Source organism: Hypanus sabinus, chromosome 1, assembly GCF_030144855.1.
Source record: "Hypanus sabinus isolate sHypSab1 chromosome 1, sHypSab1.hap1, whole genome shotgun sequence".
Lineage (NCBI taxonomy): Eukaryota > Metazoa > Chordata > Chondrichthyes > Myliobatiformes > Dasyatidae > Hypanus > Hypanus sabinus.
Genome location: NC_082706.1, coordinates 190,702,473 through 190,720,856, shown reverse-complemented (window position 1 = coordinate 190,720,856; position 18,384 = coordinate 190,702,473). Strand labels below are relative to the sequence as shown.

Sequence of the window (18,384 nt, the reverse complement as noted above, 5' to 3'; positions counted from 1 at the left end):
TACAATCATGAATCAGTAATAGTGGCAAGACTTTGAACGAGTTTACAAAGTCATTTAAAATAGGCAATGAGCTGCCCAAGTACGAGAAAAGAGCAGATAAGAGAGATTTAAAAAAAGCATGGGCGTTACAAATTTAATTAATTGAAAGTGGTAATCACAACCCACCAGCTTTTTTAGCTGAAGTGGAGCTTCAGAAACAAGTTCTACACAGATACTGTAAATTTAGTACATGCACATTCTAATTCCCACCAGATTTTGTCATCATTAACAAACTGGGTGATACCACACATCAAACTATGTGACAAATTAATCATGGTATATTATTTGCTTAAAAAAACTTACAAGCAGAGCAGATAAATATGGCTGTTATAAAAGCTTTTCATAACATGGGAGTGACTTCAAAGTATTCCAATAAAACACACTCCCAACATAATAAGTGACAAAGAACATTGAAAAATTATATCAAGTAACAAATTATATAGCATTTTCCAGGAACTTAAATTAATAATATTTGATATGAACCATACCTAGGATTTCCTCGCAGAGCAGCATGATGAAGAGCATTGAAACCATTGTTGTTAGTGATCGTTACATCTGCTCCTGATTCAAGCAGCACCGAAAGCATATCGTCCCTTTTTTTGCTTATTGCATCATGAAGAGGTGTGTCACCTTCAGAGTCCTGTAGAAATATTAAGAGCTTTGTATTCAGTATTTACAGGTGCTTTGGAGGCAAAGCAGAAACAAGATCATAGAAACCGTACAAGTATATCTTTGTAAAGATATTATCTTCAAAGTATACTTAAATGTGTTAAAAATATAGAATGTTTTTCCCTCATAAAAATACATACTTTTCAATGTAGTTTATAATGCCTGAGAACATAGAACTATCGAAAATTTATTAAGTGACATCTTTTTACTTTTAACTGCATTTTGCTGAATAATGTCTCAGAAGTCAATATATTCAAAAGCAATTTGTTTATAAAATTCCCCAAATATAAACTAAATGTTTTACGATCACCTAATTCTCAATACATTGTCAAATTAGAGAATTATAGAATTTTTTCCAGTGGTATCATGAAAGCATTTACTATAATTTAAAAATGTAAAATAAACTTACAATGCAGCCATGCAATTTTTATTTATATTCAGAGACTGCTTAAGTGAAAAATGAAGTTAAAACTAATGCAAGGGTAGACAATGTGTAAAATCAAACTTAATATACCTACAACTTGCTTCTATATAAAATGACAGAATAAATTGAAGTCCCATATGAGGATTAAACAAATGTTTATAAAGAATTTCACTTTTAATTTCTCTGTGGATAACATTTCTAGCCATAACCAGTCAATACTATTTTTGATCAGCAGTTATAAATAATGATAATGAATGTTTTAAAATCTACTTAAACTTTTACTTTTTTTAAAAATCAACATTAGTTTTAGTATTATTGACTAATTGTAGTAGCTCCACCGTAAATACCAAGAGGTGAAATAAAATGGTACATTGTAAATTTTTAAACATCTATTTGAACACTTAGACAATAGAATGAATTTCTTACCTGAAGGCTTGGGTGACATCCAAGATCTAGCAAAGTTTTAACAACTTGCAAATGACCTTTATTTACAGCAATGTGCAATGGAGTCTGTCTCCGCTTGTTCCGAGCATTGAGATCTGCTCCTCCTCTATGTAAAACATCAATAACAGCCCCTTCATCACCAAATGATGCATGATGAACAGCTCTGTCTCCATCTTTATCCTTGAATTAAAAAAACAATAAACAATACAAAGAACCTCTAAAACACTGCAATTGATACTTCAATCGTTATACATTCTGTCCTTTTGTTGAGTGTTCCTCCAACATTTCCAAAAGGTGACACTTAGTCATTTGCGACAAAAGCAAAAAAAAACATTCATGATTGTTCTGGATAGATGTTCTCAATGGAGTTTATAAGTAAAACTAAAATAAGATCTGGATCTCTGCAATACACCCTACTTAGTTTATTCTATCAATGCCTTCTTTCAAAAGAAAGGAAAATTAATTAAACAACAAGTTTATTACCCTTTATACATTTTTTAATTTGACCTACTTATGTATTGAGCCAATGAAATAAAGCATACGTAAGTATAGTGCATCTTTTTAAAGACTATCTAACAGCTTAAATTAAAAGAAGAACATACGCAAGCTCAAATGTATGGGGAAATAATTAGGTAATTAGTGACGCATATTACCATTTCCATGAGGCAAAATGTGGATGGAATTTGGCAAGCAGTAAACGGAGGAGTTTGTGTGATACCTGCAAAAAACTTCTGAATCAATATAAAGCAGCAATATGAACACAGAAAAAAGGACCAATTTTCTTGTTAGCTTTATTGATTGGAAAGGGGGAAATAGACAAATAATACAATGGGAAAAAATGTTGATTAAATTTAGCTAACTACGGAAGAAACATGGCTTACACAGAATAATTTAGAGAAAAACATTAAGTGAAACATTGGTGGCAAGAAGTATACTGACCAGTTTGGACCAATAAAATGAAAAAAGATTTTGCTTCATATATTTTATGATTAGGGATTAAATCTGGTAAGAATAGATACATACCACTGAAAATAAGGCATAAACATGTGTCATTGTCTTCATGAGCAGACAGGTTAAAATACAAAGCTTTGGGGTTCAGATTCAAAACCAGTGCCTATAAAAAGCATTCACTCCATTTGGAAGTTTACACATATTATTATTTTACAAAATTGAATCACAGTGCATTTAATTTGGCTTTTTTGACACTGATGAACAGGGAAAGACTCGTGTCAAAGTGAAAACAAATTTCTACAAATTAGTAGAAATTCATTACAATTTTTAAACACAAAATAATTGATTGCATAATTACTCACCTCCTTCAAGTAGGTATTTAGTAGATGTCCCTTTGGCAGCAATTACAGCCTTGAATCTGTGTGGATAGGTCTCTATCAGCATTGCACATCTGGACACTGCAGTTTCCCCCCATTCTTCTTTACAAAACTGCTCAACTTCTGTCAGATTGCATGGGGATAGAGAATGAACAACCCTTTTCAAGTCCAGCCACAAATTCTCAATTGGATTGAGATCTAGACTCTGATTTGGCCACTCCAGGGCATTAACTTTGTTGTTTTTCAGTTATTCCTGTGTAGCTTTGGCTTTATGCTTGGGGCCATTGTCTTGCTGGAAAACAAATCTTCTTCCAAGTCGCAGTTCTCTTGCAGACAGCATTAGGTTTTCCTTCACAATTTCCCCATATTTTGCCACATTCATTTTACCCTCTCCTTCACATGCTTTCCAGGGCCTGCTACAGTGAAGTATCCCCACAGCACGATGCAGCCACCTCCATGCTTTGCGGTAGGTATGGTGGGTTTTTGATGATATGCTGTGTTTGGCTTATGCCAAACATTGCATTTGGTCTGATGACCAAAAAGCTCAATTTTGGTTTCATCAGACCATAGGAACTTCTTCCAGCTGAATTCAGAGGCCTTCTGGCAAATTCTAGCCAAGATTCCATGTGAGGTTTTTATCCCCCCAAAAGCAGCTTTCATTTTGCCACTCTCCCATAAAGCTGGAAATGGTGAAGCATCCAGGCAACAGTTCTATGCCCATCTCAGCCACTAAAGCTTGTAACTCCTCCAGAGTTGTCATAGGTCTCTTGGTGGCCTCCCTCACTAGTCCCCTTCCTTGCATAGTCACTCAGTTTTTGAGGACAGCCTGCTCCAGGCAGATTTACAGCTGTACCATATTATTTTCATTTCTTGATGATTGTACTCCAAGTGATATTCAGTGACTTGGAAATTTTCTTGTATTCATCTCCGGACTTGTGTTTTTTCAATAACCTTTTTGTGGAGTTGCTTGGATGTTCTTTTGTCTTCAAGATCTAGTTTTTGCCAGGATACTGACTCACCAGCAATTGGACCTTTCAGAGACAGGTGTAATTTTACTACATTCAATTGAAACACATTGACTGCACACAGATCTCAAAAAATAGATCACCATTTAATTAATTATGTGGCTTTAAAACTAATTGGCTGCACCAGTGATGATCTGGTATGTCATATCAAAGGGAGTGAATACTTATGCAATTAATTATTTTGTGTTTCATATTTGTAGAGATATGTTTTCACATTGACACCAAAGTCTTTTTCTGTTGATCAGTGTCAAAAAAACTGAAGTAAATCCACTGTGATTCAATGTTGTAAAACAATAAAATATTGAAACTTCCAAGGGGGTGTGAATACATTTTATGGGTATTGTATGAAGCACACACTTAATGGGCCAAATAGCCTCCGATCATGTGCTTTTCATGAGGATAAAATGTCTATTGGATTTCTGCATAATTACTTCAAAAGTACCAATTAAAATGGTTACTGACTGTATACAGTAGTTATTGTACTTTTGACTCAAGTCAGAAACATCACTGTACCGTGTGGTAACGTACATTGGATATGTTAAAACTACAATCTCCATTACTACTCTTCCAAACATCTGTGTCCTTAATGCCTGTTCACCATTGTCTCTGCCTCTAGCACTCAGACCAACAGGAATGTCGTATATGGTTTTATCAAGCAAGCCACTTGTCCACTGGGCTCTAGCCATCTGAGTCCTGCCAAAGAGCCTTGGCCCAAAATGTTAATTATACTTTTTACCCCCATAGATGCTGCCTGGCCTGCTGAGATCCTCCAGCATTTTGTGAGTGTTGTTTGGATTTCCAGCATTTGTAGATTATTTCTTGTTGGGGTTCTATAACTATCATCTTTGGTCAAATAGTGCTATCCAAGGTCAGTGCATTTCATGCACAAATGTCATCTTTGCTGTATTTCAGCAGTACCTCTTGCCACTGGTGGGGTACCACACATATAGCTCTCACTGAAGGATCTTGCTGAGATCTTACATATTTTCTTGATGCTGCATTAGCAATCAAATAAAATTAATTTGAATTTTGCAATAAACTGACGTAGCATTTGAAACAAGTGCTTTGTAAATATCCCTTGCATAAAAAATTGTCCTAACTTCTCCCCAGACATTGTTTTTAAGCTTATATGTCCTTGTTCTGTACAGCCTCAGGAACACAAGAAAGCTTTTATCCAAACATAATTTATTTTTTCCAGAAGTGTACACTATCACTTCAGATTCAAAGGAACACAAACGTAATTTATGTATTCTCTCATCCTAACGGAAGCTGGCAAAATTCTGGTAAATCTCAGATGGATTTCTTCCAGCTGAGATGCCAGAAGGGTGAACAATTCTTGCTGTGATCCAATTATCACTTTATCGGAAAAGCTCCTGTTAATCTTTCAGATCTCCAGATAAAAAGGCTGATACCCCATCACTTTTTTTTAAAGTAATTAACTATCACATAACAGTAACTTCACCCAAACATCACACTTTCTCTCAGTTCACCATTTAAAAATTCATCAACATTTTGCCAGTCCAAACTGATCCAGACTTATTTGCATTTAAGTACACCCATGATCTGTCAAACAACTCATGATTCTTAAAAATTATATACATTTATTCACAGGTTGCCACAAACCTTGGCACAATTACAAGATTAGAGTTGCAGACCTGCACTGTTTCCCAACTTATTGATACTCACCGATCTTTTCTGAGAAATAGGAGCAGAAAGGAACTATCTGGCCCTTTCACCCCATTGCTTAAATCTGGGTTCTTCAAACTTCATGCCTATTTTCTGCATTGTTCCCTTATTACTCAGTTCTCAATATACAGAGATCTATAGAACATACATTACAGCACAGTACTATCCATTTAACCTACCATAAGAAATCTAACCCTTCTCTTCCACATATCCCTCCATTTTTCTTTCATCCATGTGAAAGAAAGAGTCTTTTAAATGATCCTAATGTATATGCCTCTACCACCAAACCAGGCAGTACAGTCCATGAAGTTATCACTCTGTGTGTAAGTTACCACTTTACTTCTGACATCCACCCTATACTTTCTTCCAATCACCTTAAAATTATGCCCCTTTATATTAGGCATTGCAGCCCTGGAAGAAAGGCACTAGCTAACCATTCAATCTATTCTTCTTATCATCTTAACACCTCAAAACCATAAGACATAGGTGCAGAATTAGGCTATTTGGCTGATCAGGTCTGCACCATTACTCCACCATGGCTGATTTATTTTCCCTCTCAACCTCATTCGCCTGACTTGTCCCCACAATTTTTGACACCTTGACTAATCCAAAACCTGTCAACTTTACTTTAAATATACCCAATGACTTGGCAAACAGACTCCCCTACTAAAGAAAACATCCTCTCCACATCCACTCTATCTCAGCCTTTCAATATTTGATCAGTTTCAATTAAATCTCACCTCATTATTCTCAATTCCAACAAGTACAGGACCTGAGCCATCAAACATGCCTTATTGATAACTCTTTCAATCCTGGGATCATTCTCATGAATCTCCTCTGGACCCTCTCCAATGCCAGCACATCCTTTCTCAGACAAAAGGACCCAAAACAGTTCACAATATTCCACGTGCAAGTTAACCAATGCCTCATCAGCATTACATCCTCGCTTTTATATTCTAGTCCTCTTGAAATGCATGAAAACATTGCATTTGCCTTTCTTACCATCAACTCAACCTGCATGTTAACCATAGAAAATTACAGCACAGAAACAAGCCTTTTGGCCCTTCTTGGCTGTGCCAAACCATTTTTCTGTCTAGTCCCACTGACCTACACCTGGCCCACATCCCTCCAAACCCCTCTCATCCATATACCTGTCCAAGTTTTTCTTAAATGTCAAAAGTGAGCCCACATTCACCACTTCATCTAGCAACTCATTCCACACTCCCACCACTCTGTGTGAAGAAGCCCCCCCCCCCCCCCCCCATTTTCCCTTTAAACTTTCCCCCCCTTCGCCCTCAACCCATGTCTGGTTTTTTTTTCTCCCACAGCCTCAGTGGAAAAAGCCTGATTAAATTCATTCTATCATAATTCATACACCTCTATCAAATCACCCCTCATTCTCCTACACTCCAGGGAATAAAGTCCTAACCTATTCAACCTTTCCCTGTAACTCAGTTTCTCAAGTCCCAGCAACATTCTTGTAAACCTTCTCTGCACTCGTTCAACCTTATTAATATCCTTCCTGAAATTAGGTGACCAAAATTGCACACAATACTCCAAATTCGGTCTCACCAATGTCTTATACAACCTCACCATTACATTCCAACTCTTATACTCAATACTTTGATTTATAAAGACCAATGTACCAAAAGCTCTCTTTACAACCCTATCCACCTGTGACACCACTTTTAGGGAATTATGTAACTGTACTTCCAGATCCCTCTGTTCTACTCCACTCCTCAGTGTCCTACCATTTACTTTGTATGTTCTACCTTGGTTTGATCTTCCGAAGTGCAATACCTCACACTTGACCGCATTAAACTCCATCTGCTACTTTTTCATCCCATTCCTCCAACTGGTCCAAATCCCTCCGCAAGCTTTGAAAACCTTCCTCACTGTCCACTACACCTCCAATCTTTGTATCATCAGCAAACTTGCTCATCCAATTTGCCACATTATCATCTAGATCATTGATATAGATGACAAATAACAATGGACCCAGCACTGATCCCTGTGGCACACCATTAGTCACAGGCCTCCACTCAGAGAAGCAATCCTCCACTACCACTCTCTGGCTTCTTCCATTGAGCCAATGTCTAATCCAATTTACTACCTCCCCATGTATACCTAGTGACTGAATCTTCCTAACTAACCTCCCATGCTGGACCTTGTCAAAGGCCTTACTGAAGTCCATGTATACAACATCCACTGCCTTCCCTTCATCCACTTTCCTGGTAACTTCCTCAAAAAATTCTAGTAGATTGGTTAAACATGACCTACCATGCACAAAGCCATGCTGACTGTTTCTAATAAGTCCCTGACTATCCAAATACTTGTAGATCCTATCTCTCAGTATTCCTTCCAATAATTTACCTACTACCGATGTCAAACTTACTAGCCTGTAATTTCCCAGCTTACTTTTTGAGCCTTTTTTTAAACAACGGAACTACATGAGCTATCCTCCAATCCTCTGGCACCTCACCTGTGGATATCGACATTTTAATTATTTCTGCCAGGGCCCCTGCAATTTCAACACTAGTCTCCCTCAAGGTCCGAGGAAATACCCTGTCAGGCCCTAGGGATTTATCTACTCTGATTTGCCTCAACAGCAAGCACCTCCTCCTCTTTAATCTGTATAAGTTCCATGACCTCCCTACTTGCTTGCCCTGTTTCCATAGACTCCATTCCAGTTTCCTTAGTAAATACAGTTGCAAAAAAACCATTTAATATCTCTCCCATTCTTTTGGTTCCATACATAGCCGACCACTCTGATCTTCAAGAGGACCAGTTTTATCTCTTTCTATTCTTTTGCTCTTAACATACCTGTAGAAGCTCTTAGGATTATCCTTCACCCTGACTGCCAAAGCAACCTCATGTCTTCTTTTAGCTCTCCTGATTTCTTTCTTAAGTATTTTCTTTTTATACTCAAGCATCTTATTTCTTCCCTATTGCCTATACATGTTAAACATCTCTCTTCTTCTTTATCAGAGTTCTAATATCCCTCCTTATTCCTCACCAAATCAATAATGAACATAATATACTGATTGACAACAACTTGATCACAATCTATTATTTGCTTTTAGAAAAGTATCCCCATATTGCTATCAATGTACCCAAAGTGTCCAACTCACCTACACATAAGCAGTAATAACCCACTGACCTACACATCTTTGAGATCTAGAGGCTATCAAATGAAGCTGGAAACAAGTTGAACCTGGAGGTGTTAGATGACAGGTTTATCAGCTGTTTTACTGTGCTACCAGCTCTACTTTAAGGAGCACTCACTTCTTTCGTGAAGAGGTCAGCAAAATCAGATCTCCATATCTGGAAGAGCTACATCCAAGCAAGTGGGCAGCAACTGTGGTCAACAAAACAATTCCAGCAAATCTGGCCCAATATATCATTTGAATAATAAATTCTACCACTGTAGTTTTCACGCCAAATAACTGACCCTTTGACTTTGTAAATGATACAGTGATCTAATGAACAAGACAAATTTAATCTTAAAATACAAAAAAAACAAAAAAATGGAACAGCAGCTTCCTAGTTGCTCAAAGCAGAACAAATGGATTAGTGTATTCCCATCAATTCATGCCTCTAAACACATTACCAGTTTTTGCTATGTTCTAAGATCAACAGAAACATTTTCATAGATCTGTAAACCTCTGACAATTACACCCACATTCACTGCTCGTTTCTACTTGTGCCCAAGGAGGCAATAATTTCTCCTTCAGCACCAGTGCCCATGTGTTGCACAGCAGCTAAGTTTGGGAACTAACTTCACGGTACATGCTAGAATATAATATGAACAATGTTATATTTGAGAACAATTTCTATAATCCACAAAAAATAAACTTACCTCAACTTCTAAGTCAACACTGTGTTTGAGAAGCAGCTTCAGGACATCCACATGTCCATTCTGGCTTGCTGCCTGCATTGCAGTGTGTCCTGCACACTGACCATTCACCTGCAAGATTGAAACAGAATAAATAATTTAAGACCATAAACACTGTTCTGTCCAAATTCTAAATTAACACTTCTAAGTTGCAAAAAATTCAAACATATATTTCATTAAGAAATATGAAGTTCTAGAACTGACATTTGAACTAACCATTGAGAAAGTAGAATTGAGAAATCTTTTTGAAAATTCATTTTTTGATAATTATGTATTCAAACAATACGTAGTTAGATTCAGTACAAGAATCATACTCAAGTACAGATTGTTAGTCTAGATTAATTAAGTTAACATCAAGGAAACAACAGCCACAAGGCAGCAGGGCCAGACAGCATCCCAGTGCAAGTACTCAAATTGTGTATGGCACAACTGGCTGGAGCATTCAGACATTTTTAATCTTTCTCTCTCCCAGTACCCTTTTGCTTCAAAACATCCATGCTTGTCCCTGTACCAAAGAAATTAAAGATAACATTACTGTATGATTGGTGTCCTGTCGCACTCACCTCAATCATAAGCAAATGCTTTGAGAAGCTGGTCAAGGACTACATCTGTAGCATTGCTACTACCTACAATGGAGCCCCAACAATAGCCTCAATACTACACACTGTCCTCACTCACCTAGAGAAGAGGGATGCCTATGTTAGAATGCTGTTCCTGGATTACATTTCAGCATTCAACAGCATAATTCTCCCCAGGCTTGACAAGAAGCTCAGAGACCTTGGCCTGCACCCCAACGTGCAGCTGGATCCTGGACTTCCTGTTGGATCGCTGGAAGGTGGCAAGGATAGGCACCCTCACCTCTGCCCCTCAACAAAGGAACCCCTGCCTCTACTCCCTATACACCCACAACTGCGTTGTCACACACTGCTCCAATCTGCTGATCAAATTTGCAGATGACATGACATTGATCGGCCTTATTTCCAACAATGAGACAGCCTACAAAGAAATCAACGCCTGAACAGAGGTGCCAAGTAAACAATGTCGAAAAAACAGAGGAATTGATCATGGATTACAGGAGGAACGGAGACAGACTGGCCCATATTGACATCAATGGGACTGTAGTGAAGAAGGTAAGTAGTTTCAAGTTCCTTGGTATACACATCACCAAGGATCTCACCTGGACTGTACATACTGGCTGTGGTGAAAAAAAGCACAACATTGCCTCTTTCATCTCAGAGAACTGATGAGTCTCCAAATACTCAGGACTTTCTACGGGGCACCATTGAGAGCATCCTGACTGGCTGTGTCACCACCTGGTACAGCAACTGTACTACCCTCAATTGCAGAGCACTGCAGAAAAATGGTGCAGACAGCCCAACACATCTGTGGACATGAACTTTCCTCTGTTCAGGACATTTTCAGCAATAGGTGCATAAAAAGGACTGGAGGATCAGTGGGGGCTCCAGCCACCCCAACCACAAACTATTTCAGCTGCTTCTGTCTGGCAAACAGTACCACAGCATAAAGGCCAGAACCAACAGGCCAAGGGACAGCTTCTTTCACCATGCCATCAGATTTATTAATACATATTAATCTGATTGCATATCTGACTGTACATACATGTATATAAAGCAGTTATGTACCAAATGTATTATGTGTTACGTGTTTAGGCAATATCCTCCCACATTTTCCTTCCTTATTGCTTGTACATAGCGATGGAGACGCAACAAAGATTTTTACTCCCTCATGTTGTGAGATGAATGTAAAAAATAAAATTCTAATTCTCATTCTAATTAATGTGTAAACTTCCTGCAGAAAAACCAAGAGTTTCAATGAAGATAGATGATGTATTTATATAATCCACAGGGATTAAAGCATTTTTCAAGATGGCAAACTGATCAGTAAACTGATCTGGAATACGAGTGAAAGTGTTAAGTTGCACCAAAACTGACTCAGTGGCTAATATGCAACATTAAATTTAGTGACCCAAAAGCTGCTTTCAAAAGATATTCTACACTGTTAAATACCTTGCTTTTCTGTGGATGTAAATAAATGATTTAAATCAAAATACAGGGAACATTACAAAGTTAGTAGAGAACACAAAATTGGACATGTAGTACAGAAGATGTAACCTGCAGAAAGATAACTGACTAATCAGATCAGTGGAAAAGTAAAAAATAGACTTAATTTCAAGGAATTGTGGGATTTTTGCAATCTGACAATTGTACTGCCAGTGATGTTTCTCCTGCGGGTCATCTTCCACATCTGTTTGTTCAAACTGGAAGTCAAGTACTGGTGTAAAATATACCAAAGTCAGCGTTGTTCCCTGAAGGCAAAATTTTGCTTGACAAATCTGTTGGAATTCTTTAAGGAAATAACAGCCAGGTTAAACAAAGAACAGTCAGTGAATGTTGTGTAATTGAATTTTCAGAAGGCATTTGACAAGGTACCATACAGGAGGCTGCTTAGCAAGGTAAAATCCCACGGCAATACGGGAAAGATACTAGCACGGATAAAAGACTGACAGATCGGCAGGAGGTAAAGAGTAGAAATAATGAGAGCCTTTGCTGGTGGCTGCCAGTGACTAGTGCTGTTCCACGTGGTTCGGTGTAGGAGCTGCTTCTTTTTACATTGTATGTCAATGATTTGGATAAGAGAATTGATGGCTTTGTGGCCAAGTTTGTGGAAGATACAAAAACAAGTGAAGGGGCAGGTGTTTTGAGGAAGCAGGGAGTTTGCAGAAGGACAACAGACAACAGGTGCAGGAGTAGGCCATTCGGCCCTTCAAGCCAGCACTGCCATTCAATGCGATCATGGCTGATCATCCAAAATCAATACCCCGTTCCTGCCTTCTCCCCATATCCTTTGCCTCCGCTATCTTTAAGAGCTCTACCTAACTCTTTCTTGAAAGCATCCAGAGAATTGGCCTCCACTGCCTTCTGAAGCAGAGCATTCCACAGATCCACAACTCTCTGGGTGAAAAAGTTTTTCCTCAGTTGCATTCTAAATGGCCCAACCCTTATTCTTAAACTGTGGCCTCTGGTTCTGGACTCCCCCAACATCGGGAACATGTTTCCTGCCTCTAACGTGTCCAATCCCTTAATAATCTTACATGTTTCAATCAGATTCCCTCTCATCCTTCTAAATTCCAGTGTGTATAAGCCCAGTTACTCCAATCTTTCAACATATGACAGTCCCACCATCCCGGGAATTAACCTCGTGAACCTACACTGCACTCCCCCAATAGCATTCTCCTCAAATTTGGAGGCCAAAACTGCACACAATAAGGACTTGGACAGATTTAAAGAATGGGCAAAGAAGTGGCAGATGAAGTAGTGTTGGGAAGTGTATGGTCATACACTTTGGTAGAAGGAATAAAAGCATAGTCTATTTTATAAACATGGAGAAAATTAAAAAATCTGAGGTGCAAAGGGATTTGGGAGTCCTTGTGCAGAATTCCCAAAAGGTTAACTTGAAGATTGAGTTAGTGGTGAGGAAAGCAAATGCAATGTTGGTATTCATTTCAAGAGGACTAGAATATAAAAGCAAGCATTAATGCTAAAGCTTTATAAAGGCATTGATGAGACCTCACGGAGTATTGACAGCAGCTTTGAGCACCTTATCTAAGGAAGGATATGTCAACACTGGAGAGGGTTCAGAGGAGGTTCATGAGAATAATTTCAGAAATGAAAGGGTTATTGGCTCGAGCCCTATACTTGCTGAAATTTAGAAGAATGGGGGGGGGGGGGTGGAAGAATCTCATTGAAACCTGTTGAATACTGAAAGGCTTGGATGGAGGTGATGTGGAGAGGATGCTTCCTATAGTGGGGGAGTCTAGGACCAGTGGGCACAGCCTGAGAATAAAGGGACAACCATTTAAAATGGTGATGAGGAGGAATTGTTTTGGTCAGAAGGTGGTGAATCTGCGGAATTTGTTGCCACAGGTGGCTGTGGAGGGCAGGTCATTGGGTGTATATAAGGTAGAGGTTGATAAGTTTTTAATTAGTCAGGGTGTGAAAGGTTACAGGAACAAAGCAAGAGAACAAGGTTGAGAGGGAAAATGAATCAGCCATGATGAAATGGCAGAGCAGACACAGTGGGCCAAATAATCTAATTCTACTCCAACGCCTTTAAGGTAACCAATATTCTGCAACATTGATCCAGCAACGAAGCACTTGATCCAGCAATGAAACAGAAGTCGTTTGACTTTCCATTTACATGATTATGAGGTTACATCTTGATTAAAAAGGCATGTCACATTCCTTCTTTTTACTTACCTTATGCTTTAAATTCATTTCTATCAAGTCAAGGCATTTCACTTAATTCTTCTATTTAAAACAATTTTTCTATTTCTACATGAACGGTTTAAGTGCCTCTGATTATCATGCATTATAAAACAATTAAGATGCAGGATGATGGTGACCTGTCAAAGCTAAAAGTAATTCCAGAGCAGGGGCTCAGGATCTACTGTCATATCCGTCAAAGATGTAGGAAACATAACTGGGCTGTAATGACTTCGATTCATTACAAATTTTTAGCTAGTTTCAATTCAACACTTAAAATCTCGTTTATTTTGTTGAAGCGAGTAATATTAAAAATTGGTTTATATTCAATAATACATTTGATTTGTACATGTACAAAAAAAAAAAGATTGCTGAACATTCAAAGAAAAATCAGTCAAAACACAGATAGCTGATGATGCTTGAATAAAAGGACACCAAACAATATATTTGGTTTCACAAGGAGTAAATTACTTCGGAAAAAAACAATACATTATATCACTCTCCTAAATAAAGCAACTGTGAAACACTGCTCTTTTTAGAAAAATTACTACAGTATCAAAAGCAATAAGATATCCTCTGAGTACTAATAAGTACCACCACATTGTGGTCCTGTATACAGGAATATCTTTTCCATAGAAACTTGAAAGCAAAAATTAACAGATATCAGTTTTAAATCCCAACAGAAATCCATTGGACATTTTGACTTGTGTTAAAGAAATGATTCATCTTAGGTGTGGCTTTGACACTTCTCAATTTCCACAAAAATACATGAGTCTGCTGGCAGAAATGGTATTGAAAACACTCACATCAACATCTGGCCTTGCCATTATTTCTTCCACTTTTGCAACATCACCATTGGCTGCAGCTTTAACAAGTTCTTCATTGATGTCCCCAGATTCTTGAGTTTCAAATAGTTTTTTTAATAATTGGGATAAACGCTCTGATGAAACAAAAATTCAGGAATTAAAAAAAAAGTAACAGCATTTAGCCTTCAACCTAATAAAAATAAACACTCGTTAACTTAACTCATTAACCTCCTCTTGATGTAGCTCAAGAGTTAAAAGCAGCAGTTCAGGTGAGGGCAAGCTGTAGCAAAATAAATAATGGCTTGCAACTGAAAGACCAAAACTGATAAAAACAGTTATCATGTTATCAGAGTCAAATGGAGGAAGGAACAAATGAGTAAAATCATCTCACTGAAGCTTGGGAATTAAAAACTAAAATCATAGTGAACAGTGGTGCTAGAAAATATGTGAACCCTGTAAAATTTTCTCTATTTCTGCATAAGTATGACCAAAAATGTGATCAGATCTTCACACGTCAAGTTTTAACTAGCTAAAGAGAGCCCAATTAAATAACACAAAAAAATTATACTTGTTTATTTATTTATTGGGGTGGGGGAATCCAATATTACGTGTGTAACCCTCAGGTTCGGCCAGCAGCATTAGTCTAGGGAAGACTGTCTCTGGCCTCGCCAAACATGTGAACTCTGAGGTGCAAAACCTTTTGTTTGTGTGGATGCTATGTGATGAGTTCCCCTGTTACAAATCAGTACCACAAAATAACAAACAGTACACTATATGCAATTTAACAATTGAGCTTTATAATTCTTAATTTGATAGAGGGTAAGTAAAGTCAACAAAAAGAAAAGGGCCCATTTTAATGAAACCATCACGTTGGAGCTCACAGTTTCCCATCCATTAGTTCTACACCGATTTCCCCCCCCCCCCCCCCCCCCGAGCGTCGTTGACTCCTGGCCCCATTCCAAGTCCACTATGTCCTACAGTCCTGGACCTCTACGTTCCAGCATTGCCTCTCTCCATCTTCCACTGAACAAAAGACCACAAATCCCTCGCTCTCAACCACACAAGAAATAAAACATTCCCCTCTTTGGACAGTGCACATTCCAAAGCCCCCGTTATCTCTAGTCATAACCCAAACACTGCTGCTACAGAGAAGCCATTACACTAGCAGTGGAACATTTCCCAGGGTGTTACACATTGGGAAAAGTATGTGAACCTCTGGGATAATGCCTTCTATTATTTGGAGTCAGGTGTTCCAATCAATGAGATGAGATTGGAGATGTGGGTTGTAGAAGTGTCCTACCCTATAAAAAGTCATACAAAGTCAGGTTACTAATAGAGCACCACCCAGAAGCAAAACAACTTTCAGAAGATCTTAGAAGAAGAATTGTAGAAATGCATGAATCCAGAGAAGGCTACAAAAGCATTTTATCAGTAAGTGAAATTGTCTACAAATGGAGGAAACTCAATACTGTAGCTACTCTCCCCAGTAGTGGGCATCCTGTAAAGATCACGCTAAGCATAACGCGCAATGCCGAAAGAGCTGAGAAAGAACCCAAGGGTAACAGCAAAGGATCTGCAGAAATATCTAGAACTTGCCAAAATCTCTGTTCATGTGTCCACCATAAGAAAAACACTGAACAAGAATGGTGTTCATGGAAAGACACCACAGAGGAAACAACTGCTCTGGTAAAAAGTACTTCAAGTACTTCATTTGTTCCTTTCTGTATATTCCTGCTATACACCTCCTCCTTCTAAACCAAGGCCAAAACATCTCTCAAAAACCAAAGTTCCCAAATCTGTTAGCCTTGCTTTTTATTGACAGAGACATACAAAACTCTTTACTCTCAAAATTTCACTTTTGAAAGCCTTCCACTTTCCAAGCCTGCCTTTGCGAGGAAACAACTTGTCCCAATCTACACATGCCAGATCCTACCCTTCCCCACAATCATCTTGAAACAAACTGAATTAGGATCACTAGATCCAACATGATCCCTTACACTCTTCTGTCACCTGCCCTGACTCATTCCCTAATAGGGGATCCAGTATCACACATTCTCTCTAACTGGGACTTCAGTATATTGATTAAGGAAACTTCCCTGAACACAATTGATGAAATATCGCATCTGGTCCTTTCACAGTATAGGAGTCCCAGTCAATATGTGGAAAGTTAAAATCACTTTCGATCTCAACCTTGTGTTTATTGCAACAGTCTGTAATCTCTCTACAAACATGATCTTCTAAATCCCACTGACTATTGTGTGATCTATAATATCCCATTACATGCTCATCTCTTTCTTATTCTTCAGTTCCACTCATACAGCCTCAGTAGACAAGCTCTCCATTCTGTCCTGTCTCAGCACTACCATGACATTTTTCCTGACTGGTAATGCCACCCCTTGCTCTTTATTGCCTCCCAGTCCAACATGTTTAAAACAACATCTAATGTAATTAGGTGAGTTTTAGATTGCGTCTTTTCTCAGCCAAAAAACAATACTCCATCTGTCCAAAAACTCACTGATATGAAACATTTATACAATTTTAATAAACGTAGATGATATGCTGCATCTTCAGACCCTCCTCACCAGCTCCTCAAAAAAAAATCTGGACACAACTCATTCTCTTCCCAAACACATCAATTTGACTGCCCTTAATTAAGACCATAAGACATAGGAGCAGATTTAGGCCATTTGACCCATTGAGTTTGCTCCGCCATTTCACCATGGCCAATCCAATTTTCTTCTCAGTCCCAATCCCCATTTTCCTTCATGCCTGGACCAATCAAGAATCTATCAATCTCTCTCTTAAATATACAGAAAGACTTGGCCTCCAGAGCTGCCTGTGGCAAAGAATTCCACTGATTCAACACTTTCTGGCTAAAGAAATTCCTCCAAATCTTTGTTCTTAAAAGACACCCCTCTATTCTGAGCCATTATCAGAACTGGGAGTCTATGTCACAAAACTGCAAATCTATTTCCTTTTCCATGGATGCTGCCTGTCCTGCAAACTTCAAGCACATAAACCTCATCTTAAATCTCATCCTAAATCTCACCTTAAATCCAAATACTCTGATCAGGGACACTTCTGTCATTGGGAAGTTTCTCATTATCCAAACCTCTCAATTTTGTATATGGTCTCCATTCAACTTCATCTGCTCCAAGGAGAACAAATCCAGTTTATCCAGTCTCTTCTCAGAACACAACCATTCCTTTTCAGACAACACCCTCATGAATCTCCCCCACAGTCTCTTAGGTGCAACTACATCCTTCCTATCATGAGGCAACAAAAACAACATACTGTAGCGGTGTGCTACACGCAGCGCTAAAATTACGACACGGAGTCGGTAACTGCAGTCGAAGGAAAAAACTTTATTCGAAAACTTCAGCCTCACTTTTAAGCCTCTGTCAACCGGCCCCCCATGGCGAAGAGGCTCCAAAGCTCTGTGCTCGCAAACCCCCGTAGGCTATCTAATTGTGAGTCAGTTCGAATACGCTAGGAAATGAGCCGCCACATAACCCCCCCCCAGAACCGGCGATACACCCCCCAATGTCCACAGCCTGGACCAGAACCTGCTTGGGAGGTCGGCCTCTGCGCCGAGGCGCCGGAAACTCGGTCGGTTGCGCCAGGTCCACATGGGCCGGCTTGAGGCGGTCCACCGTGAAAACCTCCTCCTTCCCCCCAACGTCCAGCACGAACGTGGACCGTTGTTCCGGAGCACCGTAAACGGCCCCTCGTATGGCCGCTGCAGCGGTGGCCGATGCCCGCCCCTTCGTACAAACACAAACTTA

The 18,384-nt window shown here is 38.9% G+C and overlaps 1 protein-coding gene across 2 annotated transcripts in view; it reads right to left on the bottom strand.

Annotated features, from left to right (window-relative positions):
* The window catches only part of mib1 (MIB E3 ubiquitin protein ligase 1), a 144,386-nt gene that overhangs the window by 71,371 nt on the left and 54,631 nt on the right, over positions 1-18,384 (bottom strand). For both annotated transcript variants that reach the window (XM_059983790.1, XM_059983800.1), the window contains exons 9-12: positions 14,600-14,733; positions 9,475-9,582; positions 1,559-1,756; positions 528-679 (exon numbers count right to left, since the gene is read on the bottom strand). In XM_059983790.1, the coding sequence (XP_059839773.1) occupies positions 528-679; positions 1,559-1,756; positions 9,475-9,582; positions 14,600-14,733 (592 nt within the window). The remainder of the gene's footprint in view (positions 1-527; positions 680-1,558; positions 1,757-9,474; positions 9,583-14,599; positions 14,734-18,384) is intronic.